The sequence below is a fragment of the Tyto alba genome, unplaced genomic scaffold, assembly GCF_018691265.1.
Source record: "Tyto alba isolate M040663 unplaced genomic scaffold, T.alba_DEE_v4.0 Super-Scaffold_19, whole genome shotgun sequence".
NCBI classification, from domain to species: Eukaryota; Metazoa; Chordata; class Aves; order Strigiformes; family Tytonidae; genus Tyto; species Tyto alba.
The window spans coordinates 5309668-5336850 of NW_024881281.1; the positions used below are offsets into that span (position 1 = coordinate 5309668).

At 41.0% G+C, this 27183-nt stretch overlaps 1 protein-coding gene across 1 annotated transcript; it reads left to right on the forward strand.

Annotated features, from left to right (window-relative positions):
* The first annotated feature begins 933 nt into the window (after positions 1-933).
* BLMH (bleomycin hydrolase) lies at positions 934-21169 on the forward strand. Its single transcript, XM_033004798.2, has 12 exons — positions 934-1047; positions 1562-1759; positions 2190-2299; positions 2963-3104; positions 4410-4498; positions 5795-5887; positions 9729-9884; positions 10391-10549; positions 10648-10715; positions 11121-11238; positions 13697-13766; positions 20166-21169. Exons 1-12 carry the CDS (start codon positions 1035-1037, stop codon positions 20315-20317), a joined length of 1368 nt encoding a protein of 455 aa, XP_032860689.2. The 5' UTR covers positions 934-1034; the 3' UTR covers positions 20318-21169.
* Positions 21170-27183: the final 6014 nt, after the last annotated feature.

Below are 27183 nucleotides of genomic sequence, written 5' to 3' on the forward strand. Positions count from 1 at the left end.
GGCTGCCCAGGCGCGTTTCAAGCCCTCCCGTTAAGCGGCAGAGCAGGGGGTGCCACCGCGGGGGCAGAACCCGGGGGGATGATCCAACTCGGGCTGCACCCCGAGGGAACGCGGCCACACGCAGCCACGGCCACTGCGGCAACTCGGGGCAGGTGATACCTGTTAAGTAAGATTATTAGAAAACAGATTATTTGTGGGATACAATTATTAAGATCAGTTGAAGCTGTTTTAACCATTTCACCATTGTGCTGCAGAACAAACGCTGATCTATTGAGGAATAGTTAGAATAACTGTAGGATGAGGAGCTCGTAAATAATCTTAATTGAGACCGTTTGGCCTTGTAGTAACAGGTGCAATGAAATGTAAAGATAAGGAAGATGCAAATTAGCCATAAAATCAGAGCAGGGCAGCCTTGAAGGAGAGGATATACGTGACCTCAGGGCCAACTGCTGGACACAGTGAAGAAGACTACGAGCCATCATCTAAAGACCCCTGACGACCACCTGAAGACTCCAACAGCCGTGCACAAGAGACATTAACATATGGTAATGAGTTCCCAGAAAAGTCACGAATACAATAAAAAAATGTAATGAATAGGTATGATCAAGGTCGTATAAATGCTTGTAGGTTTTGTATTCTGCACACGCATGAGGAGGAACTCTGCCCTGTGTGTACCAGCGCCGTAATAAAGAACGCCTGCTTTCTAAAACTCCGAAATTGAGTCTCAGCGAGTGCATTAATGAACTAATTTCGGGGGAGGCCGCGCGCTGCCTCAGGGGCGGCCGCCGAACGTTCCCGAACAGCTGGGGGGGGGGGGGGGAGAATGGAGCCCCCCGCGCGATTCCCGCCGCAAGCGTGTCCCTCGCGCCGCGCCGTCCGTCCCACCCCCCCCGCCCCCCGCCGCTGCCCGCGGCCCCGCTTCCTGCTTCCGGTGCCGGGGCTATAAGAGCCGCTTCCGCCTCGGCCGCGCGACCTGCGGTGGGCCCGGCCGTTGAGCGGCGTTTTCCGTGCCGGGAGCTCGCGCCGCCTGTGCCATGAACGCCCGGGGTGAGGGGAGGGGGTTCGGCCGTTGCCGGGGCAGTTGGATGGATGGATGGATGGCGGGGGGGAATTACCGGGGCTGGGGGGAAATGGCCCCGCGGGGGAGACCCACCGTTACCTGAGGAATGTAGGGGGTGTTACTGGGGTGAGGGGTACTGAGGGGGGGCTGAGGAAAGGGCGTCCGGCCGTTACCGGATCAGCGGGCTGCGAGGGTGGGGAATTAACGGGGCTGGGGGGGGAAAGGGCCCTGGGACGGAGAGGGGGGAGCGGGTGACAGCGTTACCTGAGTAATGGCGGGGGGTTACCGGGGGGTGAGGGGTGCTGAGGGGGCAGGGGGTGTCTGGCCGTCACCGGAGCAGTGGGCTGGGAAGGGGAGGAATCACTGGGGCTGGAGGGAAATGGCCCCGGGGGGGTGGGGGAAGACACGCCATTACCTGAGTAATGGGGGAGCGGGGGGGGGGGGCTAGCGGGGCTTGGTGTGGGGGGGTTACGGTTACTGGCTGTGACGGCTGCCCCGCAGGGCTGAGCACGGAGAAGGCCGCTGCCTTCACCCGGCGGCTGCGGGCCGAGCCCCAGTTCCTGCTGGCCCAGAATGTGGCGACCTGCAACGACCCGCTGGAGGTGTGTCTGCAGCGGCAGGTGGTGCAGGACACGGTGCAGGTCTTCCAACACGCCGTGCCCGCCGAGGGGAAGCCGGTCACCAACCAGAAAAACTCCGGTAAAAGCAGAAAAACTCCCGGTTGCTGGGGTGGGTAAGGAGGGGTGCGCCCGGGGGCTGAAGGATGGGGTGCTGACTGTGCTCCTGGGGGCGATGGCCACCTCCAAAGTCTTTTTATCGGGTGTCACAGCAAAACTGAATCCCTGCAGCATCCTCTTGAGTTAATAACAGTCTTCAGACTTGCAGCATTTGCCTCTTTCTCCCTTCTGCGTAGTATAAGATAAAATCAGCTGAGACGCCTGTATTTGCAGTAAAGGATTTCTGAACTTCTGATGAGCTTTTTGGTATTTTACAATCCGAGCCAGAACAGCGGGCCAAAGGCTTGAGGTGGAATTGTGTCATGAATCTTGTGTTAAAAAAAAAAAAAAAAATCTTACACAGCTCTTGAGTACAGACATTCCAGTTTAATTCTGCTCCTTTGATCTCTCAGGGAGATGTTGGATCTTTTCCTGTCTCAATGCAATGCGTCTTCCTTTCATGAAGAAATACAACATCGAAGAGTTTGAATTCAGCCAGTCATATCTCTTTTTCTGGGATAAGGTACAGTAGAACAGGTTACAGGTGGTGCCAGGACAGCTTATGCAATTGGGTATTAGGACAGAATTTCTTTCAGTCTGGAGTATCTTAACAATCCAGATGGAAAACATACATGAAAAGAATCTGCAAAAGTTCTTTAAATATGTATTTCAAATGTGGGTCGAGTGAAGTGTCACTTTCAGCTTGAGAAGAAAGTTGTGAAGATGTTAATGTTTTGCAATAGTGAAAGTCTTTGAAGTGTTCTGTATGTTTCACAGGTTACTTGTAGGAGGCTTGGGGGGAAACCTGACTGTAACTTTCTTGTTGAGCTTTCAGTCATGCTTGTGACATACTGATCTGCAAGCTGTGTGCCTGCTTCTTCCCCTAAGAGAAACAGAGGAAAATCTAGTCCTACTTTGGGCCAGGCTTCATTGCATAACTTCTGTTTCATGTTTCCTGTTCTCTTACTCTCAGACTATGTGCTAACTCACTCTTAAATATTTGGTCTGTGACAGAAATAAATTTATAGGATAAGCCCTGGAATGCTAGAGGGAAAATAAGAACTTCAGTGGATGAGCAGGAGGTAGCCTCATCTAGTTAGGACTTCCAAGGATCTGAATATTCAGGAATTAATCAATGCACAATGTCACAGTTAAAATACCTGGTTTTCCTTCCTGTCTGTTCCAGGTTGAACGCTGTTACTACTTTTTAAATGCCTTTGTGGAAACAGCTCAGAAAAAGGAGCCTGTGGAAGGAAGACTAATACAGTTCCTGCTCTCCAACCCCACAAATGATGGTGGACAGTGGGATATGTTGGTTAACATTATTGGTAAGAGAATTGGTCATTAGGAGCCCTTCCTGAAATTGTCCTTCCTGGTTTGAGAGATGAGGAATGAAATAGAAGAAACTGAGTATGAGACCTGGGAGTTTGCTAAGGAGCATGGTGCCATTAGTTACCTTTTCTAATAAAAGACCTTTTTCATGTGAGTTTATAAATATTAGGCTTAAATCTTGTGTGGGATCTTCACTCTTGCATGTTGCTGATGATGATAGAAGCTCAGAAGATCAACAGGAGTAATTAGAGATCCCAGACTTGCCATTTAGTAATAAGGTTCAAGCCCCTTTTACTTCAGTCATCACCTCAACATTGTTTGTTTATATCCATGTATACAATTTTTAGGGCATGCGGTAAGGGAAAAAACCATTCCTAGACTAGGGTGTGTCTACAAGGCAGAAGCAAAACTAAGTTGCAGCCTAAAGAAGGATGGTATAAAGATCAGTGAGAGGGAAATGATGTGGAATGTGGCAATGCTGGTCTTACAAAGATCCAGTTTAAGTGCAATCTTTCTTGCACTGATTAAGGAGATAGTTTTCAGTGTCTGAATTACACTAACATTTGCTTTCATTTGTATTGTGAAACAATGTGACACCTTTGTAAATCAACAATAATATAAGTTTAGAATCACAAAAGGAATTTGTTTCTTTGAAGCCCGGAGGTTACTTTTTTCCCCCATGCAATTGTTATAAATATTTAATCAGGGCAGAGAAGATTTTGCATGCTGCTATTACATCCAAAGCCTTGCTAGGTGTGATCTTTGATTAGTACCATAATGTAGGAAGCCATTAAGCTGTTGCTGGTGTTTTATAAATGTTGAGGAGGAAGGGGAACACGAAGTTAGTCATTTAACCTTAGATAAAATACATGGAATAATTTATAAGAGGCCCAGTTTTTTATAATATATTTCAGGAGCATAATTTTCAAGTAATCAGGTGTTTGTTTGTTTGTTTTTTTTTTTGTTTTTTTTTTTTGGTTTTTTTTTTTTTTTTTTATGGTGAAAGAGCTTAAAAAGCACAGACCAGTTTAGAGCTTCTAAGTGTTGAATTAAATGATACTGAGCAGTTCAGAGATTCTACCTTTTGGCACTCCTGTGGAATGCAGATCAGAGCTCAAGACTTAGTCACAAATTAAAATGTAAACTTATATACTTGTAGCCTTTAAATAAGAGATTCTTCCTTATAATCAATGCACAAAAAACAACTACATTTTGCTTTTATGTGGGTATAAGTGGAATCACTAGTATCTACTGTGTGGAAAATACAATTTTTAACCCATAGTTTTATTCCTGGCTTTTAGAAAAGTATGGTGTTGTCCCCAAGAAATACTTCCCAGAGTCTCATACCACAGAGGCTACTAGAAGGATGAATGAGATCTTGAATCATAAGGTAAAATTGATTTAGATGATATAATTAAGGGGAGGGGATGGGAGTGAACCTGGTCCAAGTGTTCTAGCCACGTTAATTTCTCTTTATTGACCAAAATATTAAGCACATCTCAGCAACTTGATTTGCTTTTATTCAAAAAGCAGCCTAAAGTCTCAGCAAAGTCTGACAATCTTGAAACATGGAGCAGGAAGGTATGTCTGTGGAAGGTGGCCATTGCCAGGCTTGGGTAGGTTGGAAGTACCCTACATGGTTTCAATAGCAATTGTTCCTACTTCTCAAATTTCCAAAAAGTTAATTCTTGGAGTGGTTGATGAAATCTATTTCTGCAAAACTTGTACTTTGCCTCTAGGTGACTTTTCTGCCCCCTTCATATTTCATCTACCAGTATGCCAAGGTTTCTAAAGATTACTGCCAAATATGACAGAGAAGATAAAAAAAGTATTTTCAAAACACCGAATCTTAAAAATCAGCTTTCAGTATAGAAGTGTGCAGCTTTGAAGGAAGGTGTAAGTTTGCTCCCTGTACTACAGAAATTAATCTGGGAAGACGCTAGTATAGGTAGCTAGATAAAAAGACAAAACTTTTTTTTACAGTGAGCTTTGTTGTTTTTGTTTACAGTTCATATGCTACATGCTCAATAAAGATTGTGTGCTGAAATCCACATTAAAAAATGTAAAATATGTGCTGATATGAGCTTAGATGTAATGAATGGTGTTGATGTTGTTCTAGTCTTGAACATGACAAATCAGCTGGTCTTGAGGGAGCCCCGCTCACTGTTCCTGGCCTTATGGATGGTGACAGTAATGGGAAGCATGTGCTGCTCTTACTGCAATTCTGCATGCAGTGGGGAAATGCTCCACTCTTTATCAGCCAGGAGATCAATTATGCATTAGAATTGCAAAATAAATTTTACAGTATGAAGACAGTTTGTTCTCTGAGTCACAGAGGTGGTGAGGTGTATGGATGTTGCGGCATCAGTTATGGAACAGAGAGAAATCAAGCTTTAAGAACAGCTAATGGCTGTAAGCTTCAAATAAATGGTTGGAAAGCAGTAATTGAGTTGCAGCTATTTGTTAACTTCTGATTTTTTTGATCTTTTACTTTTCAATCAGTGTTATCTTTATTTTTAAAAAGAATCAATATCTAACAAAGTCTTCTGAAAGGGATTTTCTTTTTGTTTTGAAAACATGTTATGAAGCATAAAATAGGTGCTTGAAACAACCACATAGGAAGTCCTGAAAACTGATTGGGCAGCACCTTTCATACTCTTGTAATAAAATTACTTTTTTTAAACAGATGAGAGAATACTGTTTGCGGCTAAGAAATATGGTGGATTGTGGAACAGTTAAAGGAGAGCTTTGTGCTGCGATGGACACCATGATAGAGGAGGTAAATAGACTTGTGTGACACAAATCCCCTGGGAACATGAGGCTAGAATGGATGAGATTTCTTGCTTTTGTTCTGTTGGATCAGCCAGAACAAGTGCCTTTTGTTTGCTGAACTAGGAATGTTTTGTATGGCAGCAAGCTTGGAGGTATTTAAGTGAATTTTTTGAAGTGGATTGTTGCTTATCTCATTCTGAGATTTTCTAATACTTCCAGACAAGTATCTTGAGTTCATAGATTCAAGAACTATGACATTTTTACAGAGACATCTGCCCCTTTTTGTAGGAAAGCAGCATTTTGTATCTTAAGAAATCAAAATAATGGCCTACTAGGCTTCTAAATAGTATTGAAGAGGCAGGCTGAAAATTGTGTTCTGATGGCTTGAATATAAAATCTTACAGCACAAGTGTTGTTGCAGAAATTCCCCACAAGAGAGCAGAAAAGAACAACAAAAGGGAGTTTTCTGCATTATGGAAAAGATATGAGCTGAACACCAGGGTGAATCCAGCTGTGGTCCGGTACTGGGGGGCAGCAGAGGAAGAAATTGCAGCACCTCTTTCTGGCTGTGTGAATTAACCTAAAATCAAATCAGTCAGCGAGTCTGTAGTATGTGGTGTGTGTGGTGGCTGGCCTTCCAGCTGGTCACACTGAATACGACAGTGACACATGTCATTTTTCTCATTCGGTAGTCCTCACTCTTAAATAGCCAAAAGCAATTTTTAAAGTTCAGGCTGTTTTAGTTTGACCAAGTGTGTGCATTTTTTTTTTTTAAATTATATATTTCATTAGTTTCTCAAACATACACTGCAAAGTGGTTTTATTGTCTCTTTAGATGACTCAAGGAATCAAATGTTTTGGTTACATGTGTTAGTTTTTCTGCAGTCCAGGAAACATCAGTATTAGGCAGAACCTACCTAGGGCTATTTTTGTAAAGCATCAGGCAGTTCCATTAATATGCAAGTATTGACAATGTTGATTTGGTTTTTGAAAATGCATCTTTGCACTTCATGCAAAAACCTGTAGTTTCTTTTAATCTAATTTTAAGGTTAGTTTAAAAAAGAAAACTGATTTGTGTTCCTTGGGTTATATTATCGAAATGAAAACTTTTATGAAATGTATACCTTAAGATCAGCAGTAATGTGCTTTGAGCCTACTCCAGTAATCAGCACTTAGTTCAAAAGTGAATTATAGAACATACCCAGTGTGTGTGTGTCCAAAAGCCTTTGGAGAATTTTTACAGCAGACATCAAAAGCTTCCTAGAGAATTTCTTTGTTAGGTCAATGACATACAGTTCGCTGCAAAATGTCTCTTTGTTTGTTGAGAGCCTCTTGCCCTCTGACCAGGGATCCTGGAACCAGCATGAAAGGCTCATTAACTGATTGCAATTTGTCTGGTCTGTAAAAAGGTTGTGTTTAATCCTCCAAAGTTAACATAGTATTTCCTCTTGCAGTGGTAACAGTGGCTTGCAACTTAAGTGGATTCAGTTCCAATAAACAGTTGAAATGTGCAATTGCACCTCTCTCGTATACTTTAAAAACACTTAACTTTAAAGGTTTGAGACCACTCTTTTTATTTCGTGTGTATAAGTGGTATTGCATCTATTTTTGTATGTGGCAAAGCAGAACTTGGTTTTGTTCTGTGAAATTTTAGTTGCATAGGAAATCTTGGTCCACTCGTGCTGGGAGGCAGCGCTCTAGCTAAAATGGGGCAGTTGTACTGGAACACAAGATTAAATATTCACTCCAGAACTGTATAAACATTCTTCTTATCAAACCAGTGCACAGCAGGTCAGAAGTTGAAATTGGTGCAGTGCATGTGATTGAATTTTTCTTCCTTTGCTCCTTTGTAGACTCTTCCTTATCAGGAGTGTCCTTTCCCCTCCTTGTTCATTTTGTTTTTTAGCACAAGCCTCTATATTTTTGCCTTATCTTGGTTCTAGTTGTCACTAGAGTCATATAAGTCACCTTTTAGTTTAAATATGTCTGCTTATTTTATTTACTGATAGAGGAAGCTTGTGAGATACTAAGGGATGGCCTATGATGGGTGTGGTGGGAAAACAATTGCGGGAGGCCCTTCCCAGGCTCCAGTGCCTCTGTTAACTGGAGACTTCTGTCGCCGTCATTTTCCTTTGGCTGGAGCCTGCTTGATCGTTGCTCTCCTTTTAGGTGTTTTTCATATTTTGTTTTCATAGCCTCATCTCTCACCACTTGGGTTTATCTGAGGTAATGTGGGTGGATCCATATCAAGTGCTACCTTTTGTGCAGCCTGTGCAATATTAAATATTTATAGTAGTTTAGAGATTTACATTTGCTCTTTAACATTTATTGAGAAATAAATGTGCGAGTTCCTCCAGTAAAAACATTGAGCCACACCCTTATTTCAACCCATAATTAATCTCTTCATTTGTTTTCTTAAATTGCTTGGAGGAAGACCATCTGTATTTGTATTTTGTGCACAGCCAAATAGTATTACTTAGCATCAACATTGCATGAATGTTGCACTCCTTCCATCTGCTCAAAGTGCCCACTAGCACAAAGCTAGTTCTCATGGAGCCTTAGGATCCATATAAATCCACTCAACTAGCTCCAAAAAGAGCAAGTCAGCTTTGGGAAAGGTATTGTGTCTCCTCTCCTGTGAAAAGTCAGTGAGAAACGTGTCAAGACTGGCAGCCAAGGAAAGCTGGCATGAACCACAGGCATTGGGTCCTCATGTAGAAGGTGCAGCTGAGATTTTACTTCCTCTTTAAATAACCTGTTGGTTCCTTGCAAGGAAAAGACTTGTTTTGTGCTCAAGACATGGACAGAGCTGAAGTAGACCAGTGTCAGTCAAAGTAAAACAGGTTCAAACCTGTTTAGATATGATTGAATTCTCTGTCACCAGAGTACCTGTGGCAGGTCCTGCTAAATATCCCTAAAGACAGTCATCTGGTTACACTGCCTGTGAGTTAGCACGTTTTATGATAAGCCCTGTGAGAAAGTACAGCAGTGATCCTTAAGTGCAGTTTCATATTCTGATTTATAGGGAGGCTGATGAATTGAAATCTGGTCAACTTTTTGTGCTAAAAATTGATAGAAGGCAGCCAGCTGCAAAGCCTGTCCCAGTCAGCAGGCAGGGATCTTGAATTCAATTACATAACCTGCCAGCTCAGCCTAAACTGAGACATTGTTAAATGTATTGAAACAGACGAGAGGGCTATTCTAGGCTTTTGAAAAGAAGCAAAGGCCAATCTTTGAAACCCAAGTGAGCATTACAGGAAAAAAGGGGTTAGTACAGGGGGAACAGTGGGATAAAATAATTTGCTGTATGCATGTTAGAAGGTCTAGTTTGTTGCTGCATGGGGCAAACCATCTGGTGAAATGGGTGATGCTAAATGCTTTAATCCTTTCTAGAATTCGTTTGTTAAAGTTTCTTTTGCATTGGGGAACTGTCTTGTTGGGGGAGCTTCAGAATTACTTATGAAATGTTGGAATGAGACTGGGCATTGTATTGGATTTTGCTTTTGGTTGCTGCTTTCCTGGGATAACCAGGAGTTTTTATGTTCAACCTTAAGCTTCTGTTTTGCCTGATGGTTTACCCGGTAATGTGGAGTGTGAGAATGGAGAGATTCCGTTGATTTTTCTGTGGCCTTTTCAGATTGGTTTAGAACTGTTAAAACACCTGGATTTCCAGAGCTGAATGCAAATAATTAATGTGTTTATTCATGTTCTTCAAAGGTGGCCATTAAGATCTCACTTCTCCAGTTGGTTCTCCCCTGGAGAAATCCGTTCATCAGTGCCATTGCTGTGGTAGGAGAGGCAGACCTGCATGTTTCAGCAAGTTCACAGCTGTTTGCTTCTCTGGGCAGGTATTCAGAATAGTGAGTACTTGCCTGGGCAACCCTCCGGAGACCTTCTGCTGGGAGTTCCGTGATAAGGAGAAGAACTACCACAAATACGGCCCTGTGACACCACTCCAGTTCTACAATGAGCATGTGAAGCCTTACTTCAACATGGAGGACAAGGTTGGGGTTGCTGAAAGGCAGTAGTTTCCCAACACCTTTTTTTGCTGCTAAGCTACTTATTTTCCCCTGTTGCAAGTGTACGGTCCACCCCTGTAACTGCACCATACGGGATGGGTACCGTTCCCATGAGTCAAAGATGGCCCCGTGGTTTTTTTCTCCCCATTTTCCTGTTTGTGCTCTACCCTTGAGTTAGCTGTGATCTTGCATTGCGCTTCCACAATGATTTTGTAATGATAAAATGTGTAATGATCTAATCTGTCATAAAAGGTTGTAAGACAACCATTAGAGAGCAGGAATAACATGCAAGGCTGCTGTGCCACAATTATGAGGTGAATTTAAAACAGACAAAACCTTAAAAAAAGCTGATATTTTAGCCAAGTGGCTTGTTTGCTAATGGGACAGACAGCTAGCTGGGACAAAAGCAACTCTCTGAAATGCATCTAGATTCTCTTCACAAAGATTTGAGTCAGGTTGCACCTTAATTTATGACATCTTGGTTTTTGCAGATTTGTTTAGTGAATGATCCTCGACCTCAGAACCCATACAACAGGCTGTACACAGTGGAGTACCTGGGCAATATGGTAGGAGGAAGAAAAACACTCTATAACAACCAGCCTGTTGATGTCTTGAAAAAATTAGCTGCAACGTCTATTAAGGATGGCGAGGTTTGTTTGGTTTCTCTTCATGGATGGTGCGGTGCGGCTCTTGCAGTGTAAAACTCACTGGGGTATGGTCTAGACGTGACTCTTCCTTCTGTTTGTAGGCTGTGTGGTTTGGCTGCGATGTTGCAAAGCATTTCTATGGCAAGCTGGGAATCAATGATGTGAATATGTAAGTAGAGAATCAGAATAGAATTTGGGATACTTGGCTAGGACATAAACAGTCCTTTAGCTGCTTAAGAGACTAATTTGTCCATTCCTTGGATTGTATACCCCAAAAGAGTATACTTAAGTAATTCAGCAACAACAGAAATTTTTTTCACTTGTTAGCTAAAATCTCAATCATTTAAAGATGCACTACAGGTGGTTGTTAAATAGGCTTACTCATTTGAATTGTCTAGTATCTGGTGAAACTCCTACAGGGATCAGTTTTTGCATTTATTCCGACACTAAAAATAGTTGAAATTGTACACCTGTGCATTGGCTCAGGGGACAGTGCAGTCTACTGATTCCCCGATTTACTAGTGAGAATCCTCCCTGCATCCTTCTTGATGTTGCTTATGTGGCTTTCTGATAGATTTAATCATGAGCTGGTGTTTGGCGTCTCCGTCAAGAACATGAACAAAGCAGAACGGTTAATCTTTGGAGAATCAATGATGACACATGCCATGGTCCTGACAGCTGTCACGGAGAAGGTAGAGTCTCCCTCCTGGAGTTCTGTTGCTTGCACAGATATATTTGAATATTCTGGAAACTTGTTTATGTGTTCTGGGCTCATTGAGTGTATAAACTGTTCTGCTAGAGTTCAGCATGTGTTCCACAACATCCTGGTGCACAAGGCCTAGGTTGTCTGTTCTCCCTGTGTTGTTTGTGTCTGAGTGTTCAGAACTATAAATATTTAACAAGGAAGGAAGAATTTTAGAGAAGTCAAGGGTTTCTCTCCTTCTGCCCACAAACATTTATTGGAGAAAGGAAAAAAAAAAAGCTTCTACTTTTAAGATACCAGAAAACCTGTGTTAACTGATTTTTTTTTATTTTGAATACATACGCTGATGTATCTTGCTGAGCAAGAAATACAGTATGACAGCAAGTATTTCCTACCCTATCCCACTGAATGGATTAGTCCAATCTGTGCTTTACAGCATGAAGCTCCTTCTGTTAAAATGCCAGTAGGAGGCACTTTGCAACACTCTGAACCTCCTGCAACTCGGTGGCATGTGACCTATCTGATCTACCCATAATTAGGGAAGGAAAATGGTGTCCCAAATAGCTCAGTGGCAGACAGTAGGCTGAGCTGAATCCACAACTGAATCTGCTCCTGGCAATATTACAAAGCACAATTGAAGTAAAAAGAACCATGTGAAAATTTACAACTCGGGGTTATCTGCAATGTTGATGTTTTCCATTTATTTCCAGAAGCTGTCATTATTAAAGTTTCTTTGAAGTGATCTCTTCCTGTCCAACATGACCTTGGCTTGAGAAATAAGAGCTTGAATAGAACTGAAAATGTTTGCTTGAGCTCTGGAGTTTGAGGACTTCAGATGGGACCGCTGAGTCATAAGTTTTTTTGAGTTACTTTTTACAACTCAGTATAATTTTTCTTGTTGTGTTCTGAGCTCATAACACTTCTATTTTGTATATCAGATTGTATGAACACATCTTTTAATAAGTTTTCATTGTTTTTCAGTAAGGCATTTAAAATGATACTTTTCTAGTGTGTAAAACCTATTTATTTACAGCTGAAGCGTGTATGTTTGTACAGATTGTAGTCAGTCACTTCATTGGCAGCTATACTCTGTGGTCTGTATTTCTAAATTCATACTTTTGCATGCCTAAATGTATAGTTGCATAAAATGTGACCTGATTTCTTAAAGAAAAGGATTTGTATGAGATCAGTATATGATGGAAGGTATCTCTAAAATCAAAAGATACTTTAAAAGAAATTATCCTAGAACAAGTTCAGCATTTAGAGGCTTTCCACATTAAAAATTGACTAAGTTGTTTCTACTTTTTTTGAACATGTTGACTAATATTAAACCTTAACTTAATCTAAAAGACCTTTGATAAACTCAGTTGTAAAATGTAATACTTTGGATTTACCTACTTTATAAAAAGGCTTTGAAGATTTAAAAAATCCTATTACAATTTTACAACATAAAAAATTGATGTGGATTAAATGCATCTTTGGTTAAAACCTTAATGTACATAAATGTATTTATCCCAATTTCTGTCTGATAGCATCAAGAGTTGACTTATCCTTAGTCTGGTAGCTCTTGAGTGTTATATTTTTAAGGACTGTCCTATATTTTTTAAAGTGAGAATAGAAGCAATACAACAATATTCAATTGAATATTAAAAAGGGATTTGTGGGGTGTTTTCCAGGTTAGTTTTCTGTATTAAAAAATAATTTTAGTAGCAAAAGAATGACAGTTCATTGGTTTCTCAAGGGACCTGCTGTTTCCTCATGAGGCTGCTTGAAGGCAGAAACAGTTCACTTTGTGGCACGGCAAACCTGTGACGCTGTTTTCGGTGCTTTTATGTACTTGGTAGATCTGAACCAGACTTCAGATATGCCCAGTGCAGGCTGGAATACTGCTCACTGCTGAACATGAAATCTAATGTACTTTGTGCTCGTTAGAAGCCTTGTCTATCTTTCAAAGCACCCAACTTGAGGCTGTATCCCTCAGCTAGATTCTACAAGTGTTTGCACTTGCTCTTACTGTTCTAAATTGTTAGTCACTTCATTGTCCTTGTTCCTTTCTTTTGATTCCTAGTTCAAGTTGTGCATTCTGCATTTCAGTAGGCCTCCATGACCTGATAAGGTGATAGGGAAGGCTGCTTAAATTCTGTCAGTTAAGTCTAAACTCAAATTCAGTTAAATTTCAGTTTTCTGGTTAAAATATTTATTGCAGGCTCTCTTCTTGACCACATTTCCTCATATTTTATGTAAGTGGGTAGACGAGTATTTTAGAAAATTACATTTTTCCAACGATTAGCAAGAAACTATTGTCTAAAACTTGCCAATGCCTCTGTAGACTTTTGGGAGTGATGCTCTGTGGTTTGCTGGTGCTGGATTTAGACTTGGAAGGGTTGGCTGCCACAGACTTGCATGGTCCTTCGCTACTGAATAGCCCTTGGCTTGTTTTGTCACAGGATGGACAAGAGGAGGCATTTGAAAAATGGAGAGTGGAAAACTCCTGGGGTGAAGACCGTGGTAATAAAGGTAAAGTAACTTATAGTCAGGGGAACAGAAAGCTGAACTTAGTGTTTGGGAATAAGGAGGGGGAAGGGGGATGTGCTGTGTGTCCTTTGCCAGGACACGCATGAAACTGGCCTGCAAACAGCGCGTGGATTCCTGAGTTATGGCACTGTATTCCTGGAAGACAAACATTCTTCACTTTAAATGTGATTTACATCTAAGTAAATCAAATGTAAACATTGAACGGAGAAGCAGGAAATGGCACCGGATAAACCTGACACTGTGGTTGCAAGTTCAACTGGAGAGACAATAGCGGTTTTGGGAGGTGGCCGTGAGTGATTGATGCTGCCGCTTCTCGCCAGACGGGGCATTGTGGTGCCAAGGGCAGGACAGTTGACAAAGGCACCAATGTTTGAGGCTAGAACTGGAACTCTGAACATAGCTTAATGATATGGGGCATATGTTGGTTTTACACTGCAACTTTTGACAATCCAATAATGAAACTGTTTATTTTCCATATGGAAGGTACAGGAAGATACTGGTAGACTTTATCTAAAGTTTGTATTTTATCAGAGTTGAAATATTTTATAACTTTAGGGTTGATAAGTTTATTGCTGTCGAGCTGCATATTTTCCTAAGCATTGTACACCAGTTTGCTGTTGGTCCCAAGTAAATTCCCTGCTATTATCCCTACCAAAAAAAACCCAGCAGCTCTAGGAGTTTGACAAGTGTGATGGGGAGAACAGAACCTTTCCTATTTTGTTGCTCATAATCCTTTGCTGCAGAACACAAGTCTGAAAAATGGTGGTATTAGTCTGAAAACATGGAGGTAATTCTTCTGAGATGCCAAGAATTCCTGTGGGCATGTAAACCGATCTTTTAATAAAGGGGCAATAGATAAGAAATGCTTCACAGTATCAGGTAAGATAGGATCACTTCCAAGAACTGCACTGTATAGAAATGCTTTCTCCTTCTAGTATGAAAGGAGAAATAAAGACTTCACTGCAATACTTGTAAACGTCCTAAAGGTGTTGGTAACAGCTAAGCTTGAATTTATACACCACAGCTGTCTCATCTTTGGGACTTCATGCTGGCTGTGGCTGATAGTACTTAAAGAATCTCTCTGGGTCATGTGTGAGACCTAAGTGGTTGATATTTTCTTTTAAAGCACTGTTTATCAATCACTTCAAGCTTTTACACTGATTTTGTAAATGAGGGTATAGATGGTTCCAGCTTGTCCTGTGAACAACTGCCATGTAAACTGTTCTAGCTCCAGCACCTGTCTGTAAAAATGAAAAAAAAAAAAAAAAAAAAAAAAAAGAAAAAAAAAATCTTAATTCTGGTTGCCTTTCTGAAACCATGCTGAAAATGTGACCTGTGACATCCTTGCAGTGTTCCTCTCTGGTATGACAAGCACCAGCAACAAGAAAATCCACAGCTAACATGCAGTTCTGCTCATGCCAGGTTTTCTGCATGAACTTGCTTTCCTGTTGATGACTGTCTCAGCCCGCCCTATTGTTCCTTTAGAAAGGATTTGTTAGGGCTGTAGTGGGGTGGATGGGCCAGGCTGGCACATGGGCAGGCAGTGTGGACAGAAGGGTGAGTCACAGCTGCGCTGTGCTTTCAGAAATTGCTTCTAGCTGCTTCCCTGCTCAGCCCGGGGATGACCAGAGGGTGCTGCTCTGCCTGGTCTCGGGGCCAGCTCTGACCTCCCTGCCCCTCTGAGCGGGGCTGATGGTGTGAGAGCATTTCTGCTTTGCTCTGCCAAGGCCTGCAGTCAGCCACCTTCTAAATGGAGTGGAGGGAAACTCCATGACTTTTGTCATCACTGATCTCCGAGACAGGCCGGATGTGGACTTTGGCCATGGCATCGGCTCACTGGTGAGCACGCCACGCCAGACTTGTGTGTCCCAGGGCATAACACAACAGTCATTGCTGACCACTTTTTTCTGTTGCGCATTAATCACGAAGGTTGTACTCACAAGATTTGGTATGACCAAAATTTCCCAGGATGTTTGGGTCTTCTTTTGGGAACAGACTACCTCCAGGAAATTCTGGTTTAGGATGTGGTCTTATTCATAAGCTTTTGATGTCTTACACATGAAGAGCTAACTAAAACATAGAATATTCTTGGAACAATGTCTTAATTTATGTTCTGGTCCCTTGATCTTGCAGTAGTGTCTGTTCTGAGTTAGCTGTATACATTCACAGTAAAGTATTTCAAGAAAAATCTTTAGTCTTGACAAAACAATGAAGCTATGTTGATGTTCAGCCTTCAAGGCTCATTGATATGGCAGTAGTAAAATGTATTTTGGAGTGTTGGATTAAGCAAAGAAGCCAAACCAATACTAGAATGAAATAACATCAAAATGTTTCTTGTCTCCACATACAAACTAATAACTATTTTGTTAAGCACTGTTATGTATAATAGAGAATATAAAATACAAAAATGCCCTGTTAGTTGTGCTCTTATTGTCAGAGCACTTAGTTTTGAGAGACTCCAGATACTTGGTTTGTGATGTTAGATGCTACTAGTGTTAGAGGAATGCTTGTAGGAAGGAAGTGCCTTACTCAGCTTGCTTTCCAACTGCTCAGCGTGGACTTTGGTTAGTACACCAAACACCCTGAAGTTAATAGGTGTCTGCCAGCAGCTTTGATTGTGCTAGCCATATATGCTCCTTGGCCAAGGTTCAGAGTTGTTCTTTATTAGAGCTGGAGAAAGACTGGGCTCGGTTTCAGGATATTGGCTATTATTCCCAAACCACGGTGCAGTAGACTGCAGCCTGACACTGCTAGTAAAACTTGTACCTGTTGAACTGTGACTGAACAGCAGCAGTTCTGTGGTGGTGGTTCTGGGCTGTGAAGGCTCTGACGGAGCTGTGGAGGCTGCAGTTGATACGTGTGGAGAGCCACACGCATTTCTGGCTTTCTTTGGGCATGTAATCCAAAACAAAAAACTAAAACCTATAGCAATTAGAAATAAGTGTAGTTCCTTAGGCTGTAAGTTAAAAATAACATTAAATTAACCCAGTTACCTAGTCATATTTGAGTATTATTTTGAACTTGTTTGCCAGCTCTGTAAGCTTAACTTGCTACCTGGTTTGCAGTAACAGTTTATCCTCCTTAGACATTATCTTTTCCAAATACACATTCAGTTTTCAAGAATGAGTTCTAGAGCCATTTGAGAGGAGCCATTTGTTCCTTTGAAATACAGTAGGACCCCAGGGTGACTTGAATAAACCTTGTCCATACCTCGTATGACCATGTTGAGTACGTTCCATCTATGTGAGCTTTTCTGGGTGAGTCACTGTCTTTTATCTGTGTTGTACTGGTAGAGACCATGGTCTCTGGAAATTCTTGCTCACTGTCTGTATTTTGTTTTGGTTAGGGAGTTGCCTGGAAAAGTGCCTTGACAGAAAATCCCATCAGAACTAGGAAGTTTGACTCTATCTCAGACTATTTTCAGGGAGGTGAATCCCTGAATGATTTTCTTAGGTACAACCAAGCAATCTGCTGTTGAGCTACAGACAGTTGGATATATCCTTCAGATCTTATTCTCAGATGTTAGAAGAGGTAACTTGACAGGGGTTCTTCCCCTTCTTCCTGCCCTGCTTTTTTACTCTTCCAGTACTAGCTGGTGTAGGAGGGTGAGAATTTGTAGTCTGTCCTAATTCTCTTGCTATGCCACTGAATTTGTTTGGCGGGGATTTCCTTTTTTTATCTTATCTGCCTTGTTAAGGAATTGGGAAGCTGTGCTTGGATAAGTCCAGTGCAGAGAACCAGAATCCACATCAGTAGAGGCAGCCAAGAATGATTTTAAACTTGGCACATCCCAGTTGGGTGTGGGGGATGCAAGTAAGCCCCAACTCTGTTTCTTGGACAGGATGATAAAGGGTACAGCCTGCAACAAAACACCAGAGACTAAACTTTGAGTCATTAAAAACAAACAAACAAATGACTTGTGGTTGGTAGGAAATGGAAGTATTTTTTCACATGGGATCCTCTTACTTTTCTCCGAGTACAGTCCAAGGTGCCAGATAACACAGGTTCCCCTGGACTTGCATGGTGCAGGACTGGAAGGACTGTGACTCCTGCTTTGGGTATCATGGGATGAGGTTAGTTATATGCTCCCTGGGCAGGACTGAATTCTTACGGTAGTGCTTGTCCTGAAGAAAGGGAAGCCCTGGGAACAGCCTAACATTGCCTCTCCTAAATGTTTAGCAATTGCATTCATATTTGTTGTAAAAGTGTTTCTTGGAATCCTGTCTGGTTTTCCTCAAGGAACAAACACAGCTGCTGACAAACATGGCTTGTTTTTTGAGGTAAAAAAGTCACTTCCCAGGCAAATATTTCCTTTGTGTTGTATTGGCACTTTGTCAGCCATACAGGCAAATTTAATTATTCTGCTTACTCTTTTGTTCTGCAGACACAGTACATTATTACCTAACTTTGAACCCAGCTTATCCCATCGGATATCTTTTTTTAAAAGCAAGCAAGAGGGGAGCACTAAATCACATTATCACATCCATTTGATAGGGGTCCATCTGCTTGTTTTGGCATGAAAAAACTTTATTGTGATACATCTCCAGCTAGAAGTCAGCTCCCTTTTGACTTTTTTGATCCCTTGTACTGGCTGTCGCATACGTACTCTTCTTCATGAAGACATTTTAAGGATGTAACTAGACATTTAGTGTCTGTATTCATATATGTGTGTATATATATATATCATCCCATAAGTACACTACAGTGGAAAGGCTCTGTTAATTTGTTTTTCCTGTGGAGGAGTTACGGCACAAGCACGAAGCGGTTTGTACCGGGCCCTTTGGGACCTCGCAAGGGCTTTATTTTCAGGTGCCCAAATCCTAGGTTATGCAATAACTCGCAGGCCGTTCATCCTTGACTGACCTCTCCCTGGCCAGCAGCCTGTCAGTTTTAAAACGCTGCATGTTCATGTTTTCCTTTGGGTAAGGCAGAGAGATGTGGACCGGCTGAGTACACTTCTGTAGTCAGGTGCTGTGCTACAACAAGATGATGCTTTTCCAAATTCTTTTCCATATTTTGGCCTTAACATACAAATGGTTTGAGTGAAGCAATAGATTAATTACCTGAGGTAAAACTCTCTTGTGTACCCTGCCCAGAAATACAGTAACTTTTCTGTTTCTTTTTCACTTCTGCCTGTTACCTGGATATAATGCAAAGTTCAAGGTTGTCTTAGGGAGGCTCTTGGGTATATGTAGTGCTGCGTACAAAGTATGTGTCTGCTTTTAATGAAGAAATTGATAATGGCTTTCATTGTGACACTGGGCACAGGCCTTCTCAAAGAGCGACCTTACTTATTTGCATGTTCTGAAGTTCTGCTTGACGTTTCCTTCTTGTTCAGACACTGTGATCCTAATCAGCACTGTCAAGCTTTGAGATACAGGATGTCAGAAGCAGAGTTCATTATCCTCTCAGGGTGCAATTACTTGTTGGCTCTTGGGAGTGAGAGGTTTTTGTGTGTCCCAAGAACTCATATCCTGGAGAGAGAATAATCAAGGCAGCTCCCTTTGGCAGTGTTTCCAAAATGGCTTCTAGCTTGGATTACAATTGATAGGGGTTTTAATTTATGGGAATTATCTGATCTCTTGCTTTAGAAACAAGATGGTGTAGATAGATGCATTTATTGTCCATATTCTTCGGACATTTTCTTGTTTCATTTGATGGTGTGATGATACTGTATAAGGACATGAGGAACTTTATTACATAAAGCCTTCTCATCTGTCTTCTAAATGCTTTCTTATTCCCAGCCACTCTTATTTTCACCTTGAATAGTTTGTTTCCAATGGTAGCTTTCTGCTAAAACCTGTGATACTCAAAATGTGACTTGTTTCCCCCCCCAGTTCAAAGGCTGCTCACTGAAATTATCAGTAAGAATTATATTAAGGGAGAAAATTAAGATATAGTTCAGCCAAAGTGTGATTTAGTGACTTTACATTCAAGGAAAGCAGGTGGCCTCGTCTTACTGCAAGAACTAAAACGGGAAAATTTTCTTAAGCTGAAGATGCTTTGGATATTCATCTGGAAAATTTCCCTTTTCTTAACAAAATCCTGAGAACTTCTAAAGCCAGAGAGTCAGATGCTTTTGCATTCTGCCTTAAATGTCTTTGTAAGGCGTTATAATTCATTTAAGTATTCTCAATGCCTGTTTTAACAGAGGAAGCATAAATGATGAATATGGAGTCTTTTTCTTATCAGGCTTCTTTCTTGGTTTTTCAGTGTACATGAAGCACAGCTGGTTAGCCTACGTGTTAATTTCTTTCTCTTGAGGTAAAGTGTGGCTGGGTCCTGTTGGTGATGCATCCTTCAGAGGTGAAACTTGTCTATGTGGCTGTTTCACTGTATTGGTAGTGGTTCTCTGTTGTAATGAACTGTTTTCATCTCCAGGTTACCTGATCATGACTGATGACTGGTTTTCTGAGTACGTGTACGAAGTGGTGGTGGATAAGAAGCATGTACCAGAAGACGTCTTAGCGGTGATGCAGCAGGAACCAATTGTTTTGCCAGCGTGGGACCCTATGGGGGCTTTAGCCAAGTGAACTACAGAATATTTGCCTCCTAATGGTCAACCAGAAGTAGATGCAATAGAGAATTCCAGTGGTTGGAAGCCATAGCCAAATGATAATGTGACCACTCAGCATGGTCCCTATTCTTGAAATGTAAGTTAAGGATATTTGGGAAATAGCGCTTTACTGACTTGGCTGAATAAAGCTGTCGGGCTACTCTGCAAAACTAAGAAGGGAAAAGGAAAAAACTCATAATGAAAATGTATTACAAGTGCTGTCAATGGCAGTTTGATTTTACCTTAAATTTTTAATGAAAATCAGCATAGTAACTTAATAGAATCATTTTCAGCAGTGTTTTCCCTAGAAAAGATGGCCATAAAAGGCCCTTTAGAATTAACAGCTAGGGTAAAACAAATAAAATGAGCTACTTGTAGATTACGTATCCATGGTCTAACTTGTACCATAAAAGAATGCCCAAAATTTTATGTATTTACATTTTTAGTTTTGCTGAAGTTTTGGAGGGGACATAAGAATTGAAACTGCTAAAAGTCTGCTTTAGAAAATTTTCTCTTCCAGCAGAATTGGGGAGGGGGGGTGGGGGAAGAGAAACTGTTTCCTTGAGGTTTCCAGTTTTACTTGTTTTTATTCTTCCATTATTGAGCTAGGACTGGATAACCATATCAAGGCCCACTGCTATGTCTGTGTGCACAGGAGCGCTATTTTTCAGTTATATTAGCAAGAACAACCATAAGTGTGTTCACAGGTGGAGTTAGTGTCATGCTCAACAAAAAAAAAAATGAACATTTTAATTGCTGCATTTTATTTGGATGTTTTAAAAAACAAGATGGTGCTATGAAGCTTTTGAATAAACACTTTCTAAAGTGACTGGTACAGTTCTGTTTTCTTTTTTTAAGTAAGCCTTATGTAACCAATGAAATGGAAAGATATTACTGACCTGCAAACAAATCTAAGTGAGCCAGAATGTGGATGTATCAGGAGAACATGCTGCTTTATGTTCTCAGTAATCAAAGATGTTCCTCTTACTGAGCAAAGATAAACACAGGCATAGTGTCTCATGTGCTACAGGCACTCAAATAGTTTGATGATGGGCACAGTAATAACCTTTGATTAAATTGTCCCAAAATGGCAGACTGTCTTTGTGTGTACCTACCCTGACAATATTCCTGTTCTGTACTGGTTTCAGTCATAGGCAAGTAAGAGGGTAAGTAAGGATGAAGAATCACACTGAAAAACAACTGCCAGCTACCCTGGGTAGCAGATAAACATTGCTGAAGTCAAGTGCAGGCAAAAAAAGGACGTTTGGTGTGGCCATGGTACTCTACAATTTGGTTTGACTTTTCATCCATTTGTACAACAGAGGTAGCCAGTTATTAAATTATTATGAAAGTTTATCTTATGCTAGTTATACAAATGTGTGTATGTATGGAGATTAAAAATGCCAAGCTAAATCATGTCTGCATGTTCCCTGCTAAACTAAATCCAGATTAGGGTTTGTCTAGGCATCATCCAAGTTGATCCAACCTGCTGTGATTAACATTGCCTGAAGTGGGCAGGAGTGCTGGTTAGATAAGAGAATTTGGTGTGGAACAGCAGCAGGAGGTTATAGTTACTGTGTGCTTTAAGAGTCTGTGCCCTTTGCAGCGTTTTCTGCAACGGTAACAAAGCTGTTCTGGAGATGTGCAGAAAGTATTTTGGCAGTACAGTGATACTATAATTTGATTCCTTTCTAGTAAAATTCAGCTCATGTTACCCTGGGCTTATGTAAAAAGGTTTTTCTGTCATCTCAGGACCTATGAGGGTACAGAATCAAATGGCTCTTGCTCTCTCCTCGTAGCAGTGGTCACAAGCAGTAACACAGAGGTGTACCTTTGCAGTAGATTTTGCAATCGAGAAGACTCCAAGTTCAGTGCGCAGATCTTTTCCTGTCTCAGGACAGGTAGATGACCTTTCTTGTTTTCTACAGTGTTGGCTGGCAGAAGCATACATCACAAGTTTGGCCATACCTTTTGATATCAGGATATTGTTGAATAGTTGATTTGTCAAATATATTTAATTATCAAGTTATTGTCAAATATTTTGCCACTGTTCCTGATTTATACTCTCATCAAAATGTGATTGCTGTCAAATCATGCAAATGTATATTGTATAAGGGATAGTGCCTGGCCAGGCGTAACTGGATATGCAAACAGAGCATGCAGAACAAGCGTGAACGAAGTTTGAGTGGTATGGAAAGAAAAATATAAAAATGTCATGGCTGATCACACACTCTTGTAGAAAAAAAAGTAATGTAACATTGGGGCATATAAACGGAAATAGGCTGCAATATATGTAAAGTTACCCAGCTCTGCCACTCGCTGAAACCCAGCAGTCAGTCTGCTGGGGTGCAGTATCTAGTTTAGGGTGCCGCACCTCAGGGAAGGTGCAGACCAGGATGGGTGTAGAGAGGAGTGGAAAGAATGATCAGAGGACTTGAAACCGTGACTAGTAAAGGCTGAAAGAACTATAGTGTTTAGTTGGAGAAAAGGGGGGACGTTCTTTTGATTTGTAAATGGATGCCTTGAAGAAGGGAATTTTGTTCCCACGGCTCATGATAAATTGATCAAAAAGTCACGGTCTTCAACTGCAGCAAGGTTTAGTGAGATGAGGAAAAGCTTTCTGGTGATAAAAACCATGAAGAACTGGGATAGATTGCCTGAGGTTACGTGGTGCCTCCATTTTTAGAGAATTTAAGGACAGATTACAGCAGAATGTACTAGAATTGGCATTGCTAGAGTTGATACTTCCTTTGGCAAAGGTGCCAGGTGCTCTCTTGAGGTCCCTTTGGGCTTTATGGGTCTGTGATGCCCAGTCTCTACTCATGCTGGGTTACTTGTATCAAGGCGAGTAAACAGACTTGTACTTGGTGCTGAACCCTGGTGGCTCTGAATCAAAGCCAAATCTCTCGGGAAGCTGTATTATGCACAATATTTTGATTATGACTAATGCATGTGTTGTTTTGGGGGCTTTTTTTTCTTCCAAAAGGTCAGTATTTTACTTGTTCAAACTCTTTCTGCTTATGACATTACACCAGTTCTGCTTCCTTTATGCTGTCTATGAGGAGGGGATAGCAGCCAAGGAGAGTTAACTTTTTCTCTACAGTTTAACTAACATTTTTGTTGCCCGTGGCAGCACTGATGAGGATTGAGTTTGACAAATTAAAAACGGTTTCCCAGCCAGTTTTTGTTAATTTGAGTATTTAAAAGTATTGTCCAGTGTGTGCTTATCTCCACAGCTCTTGCCCAGCTATTTCCCTGTACAGCTTATACAATAGTATGTTTTTTTTTCCTTTCCTTCAAATAAGCACAGAAGATCCACGTGACTAAAACATGTTATAGGAAGTGAAGGCAATCTGCCAGAAGTCGTTTTGCATTTATACCCAGCATTTTATAAGTTCTTTATAAGAAGTAATGGGGAAGAGGAGGGGAAATACTTATGTCAAAGCAAGAGCTGTATTTCTTCTGCTTTGAGGACTCCAAGGGCAGTTGAACAAACTTCTAAGGTTCATGTTAATGACCTTGTAATTCAAGGCTGGCACAGTATTTGGTAGGATATTCTGTTTTGCTAATGTGTGGTAACAGTCCGTGAAAACCAGTGCTGTGCCTTTGGTAAGAATCAATAGCTGCGTGCTCTTGCTCAGTAGCCGTCTTTGTTACCTGTAGTGCAGACTGTCATATCTTCCCGGCAAGTGGGCTTGTTTGTAAACGGTAGTTTGAAACATGAATAAAATCAGTATGATTTTATAAAATCATAAAATGATTTCCCATTAACAGCTCCTGTTGATGGGATGTTTACTGGATCACTCTGTCTTTTTGTCCTAAAGGAGAAATCACTAATGTGATCAGCAGCCCCCAACTGAGGGAATAAGAACCAAGACAGTTGGGCGGATGATCGAGAGGCCGTGTGCTCTGTACAGAGGCTGAGGCAGTTCTCGCTGCCCTGCGTGGCACGAGGCAGGGCTGGATCCAGAGAGCCCCATTCTCCTCTCAGGTGCCTGGCAGCCAGAGCACGGCCCGGAGATGACAGATTGGATTAGCAGACATGGCCCAGCACCTCTCCAGCAGAGTAGTGTGGGAGCATGTGTATGAGGAACAGACTACTTAACTTGGGTCAGTTTTCAGGAAATGGTTCAGAGATGATCAAAACTTAAGCTCTTTCCAACTGATGGAATGGAAATAACGTGGGAATAAGCCTAGCTTGCTACAGGTTTCGGCTCTCAGCAAAGAAAACTCTATGCCTTATGAACCGTAACCCCAGATTACGAGAAGAGTAACATCCAACTGATAAAAAGATGCTTAGGTTAGAATAAAACCCCACAACCAATTAATGCCCACTGTTTCAGTGATGCTTCTTCCTTTAGTTTATATCCTTTTTAAAACCTTAAAAAGACCTTTGGATTGTTGAGGAACCAGCCAACTAACAGATTGTTTTGTTGACAAAATGGGAAAGGAAAAAATGTAGTTTTCATGTGATGATTCAAAGACAGTCCTTCTGACAGGTGGAAAATATTGACATAATGTTATAAAAACCAGAAAACAATTACTTCTAAGGAAAGGAACGGGCAGGAGCAGAGGTTGTGTGTAGCGGCAGTTTGTAGGTTGTCAGAATCGATTTCTCCACTCAAATGCTCTCTCAAAACAGTTGTAGTGGAAATAGCAAAAGCTCTCCAAAACCCGTCTAGCTCCCAGATGTATATCCCAGCACAGTCAGCTTAGAAAATAGCAGGGAAGGACAATCAGAATTTCTTTTATTCCAAAGCCAAACTTAATAGCTTCTAAATGTAGTCTGTTTTCTAACTGAGGAAGAGATAGGAACAAATAAATATTTTAGGATTTGTTTTGTGTTATTTGGAAGATTGTTCCTATCCTCTTACTGGCAATCAGAGACATGCTTGCAGAATTATTATTAATCTCTTCTTACTATGGCTGGTACTACTGTTATTAGGTAATTTGATTGATGCTTCCCATTCTTGTGCCAGCATTGGTAACTGGAATCTTCAGCTGCTTTCTCTGTAGAAAACTGTGGAAGCGTCTGAAGTTATATCTTGTGTAAAGTTTATTTTCTTCCTCTTGTTTTTTCATACTTTCCCTATATCATGAGGATTTTGCCTACTAATGCACAGATTTTATGGAAATCAACTGAACATAAAGGCCAGGATAAGTTATGAAAGGTGGTTTTGTGTTCTTAATATGCTGTCTTTCATATTACAGTTTTGTATGCCCTACAAAAATAACTAAATACTGACACTGGGTGCCACTGATGTGAGCAGATGAAAGCAAATTAACTGCAAGTGTTGACCAAGATGAATTATATGCAATAGTCTTTCAGAACTTGTTGAAAGAACCTACTTTAAGCAGAGAAAAACATCAGACAAAGGTCATGATGCCTCTGAAACTTGACAAAACCCCCATATAATTATGTAAAGAGCAGAGGGACCCAAAACAAAAGTAGAGAGAATTTATTTCTTGTAAAAGGGAAGAAAAAGTGAGTTTGGAAAACTCATTCCAGTTTCCCCGCAGCAGTGAGCTGGAAATTTGTGTGAAAGGGAAGGCAAAAATTCCTTGTACCATCTGAATTCCCACCTCCCAGGAAAGCAAAAGCCTGCTGCCCAAAGCACGGGGTCTAATCCACAGGTGGAGACTTGGGCATCTGAAACATCGTACTTTGATCTTCATAAAGGCTTAGTGAGGGAGGCACAATAGTATCTGTCCTTGGAAACCCTTCAGAATAGGACAAAAGAGGGGGAAGGCTGTGAATGATTATAATATGCAAGGACACTAACTTGTGGGGTTGTTTTCCCTGTCTGCAGCTAAGTGGAGATTAACAAGACCAAAACTGTTTATTTTGGAGAGAAGAGTACAGGAGGGGAATTCAGCACAGCAGAAAGAAGACAAGTTAGATGCTGCTATTTTCACTAAAAGAACAATGAATCTCTAATACAACTGTAGGCAACAAGCTTAATTTGGCAAAATATTTTTAATATACTGGCCACGAGAATTAAGAGGAAAACAAAAATTGTTTTGATCTCCCTGATGTTTGCAATTGCAATACCCGAGCTATCCTTGAGATGGTGCAAACGACATGCTGCTGACTGACTGCTGCTGTCATTAAGGGACCAGAAGACAGAAAAAGGAAAGTGCTAATTATATCCCTATGCTTTTCAGTTTTCAGAATTTGTTTTCTTTTCAATTGTTTGGAACAATTCTCTGAAAACTGGCAACCACTTACAGCAAAACTGCTGTTGCTCTAACAATTAGCTATTCTTATTTGTCCCCACTCTGATTTTTCCACTTTTTTTTTTTTTCCCCCCAAATCTACCACCTAAACTATGGCACTGTTTCATTGACTTGTGATTTTAGGACTTCTTATAAACAAATTGTAAAGTCTAGGAATGAAGAGATCCTGATTGAAAGAAGCTGGAGAAAAAAGCATGTGTCAGAGGTTGAATGCGATATTTTGAGGAGTAATACAAAGAAAGCAAATTAATTGCTGAGTTTACTGAAGCAGCAAATTGCTTTTTAAAGAATTTGTGCTTAATGCTTTAAAACAAAAGTTATTTCTTTAATAAAATAATTTAAATGTTCAGCAATAGAAATTATTCCTTCCAAGTCCTTTTATTGTGATAACACCCCAATCCTTGCGATCTTTCTGTAATCTACAGACCAGACCCACCTGCAAACGTGTAATTTATTGACTTGCTCAAAACTTCCTTCCTGTTTGTTGTCTCCATCATCATCACTATCCTGTTATTTATAGCTGTAATAACAGCCAGCAAAACTGTCCCTTACCAGCAAAGCTTGCCTCCTTCTCACACTGCCTTCACTGGATCCTGCTCTTTCGAA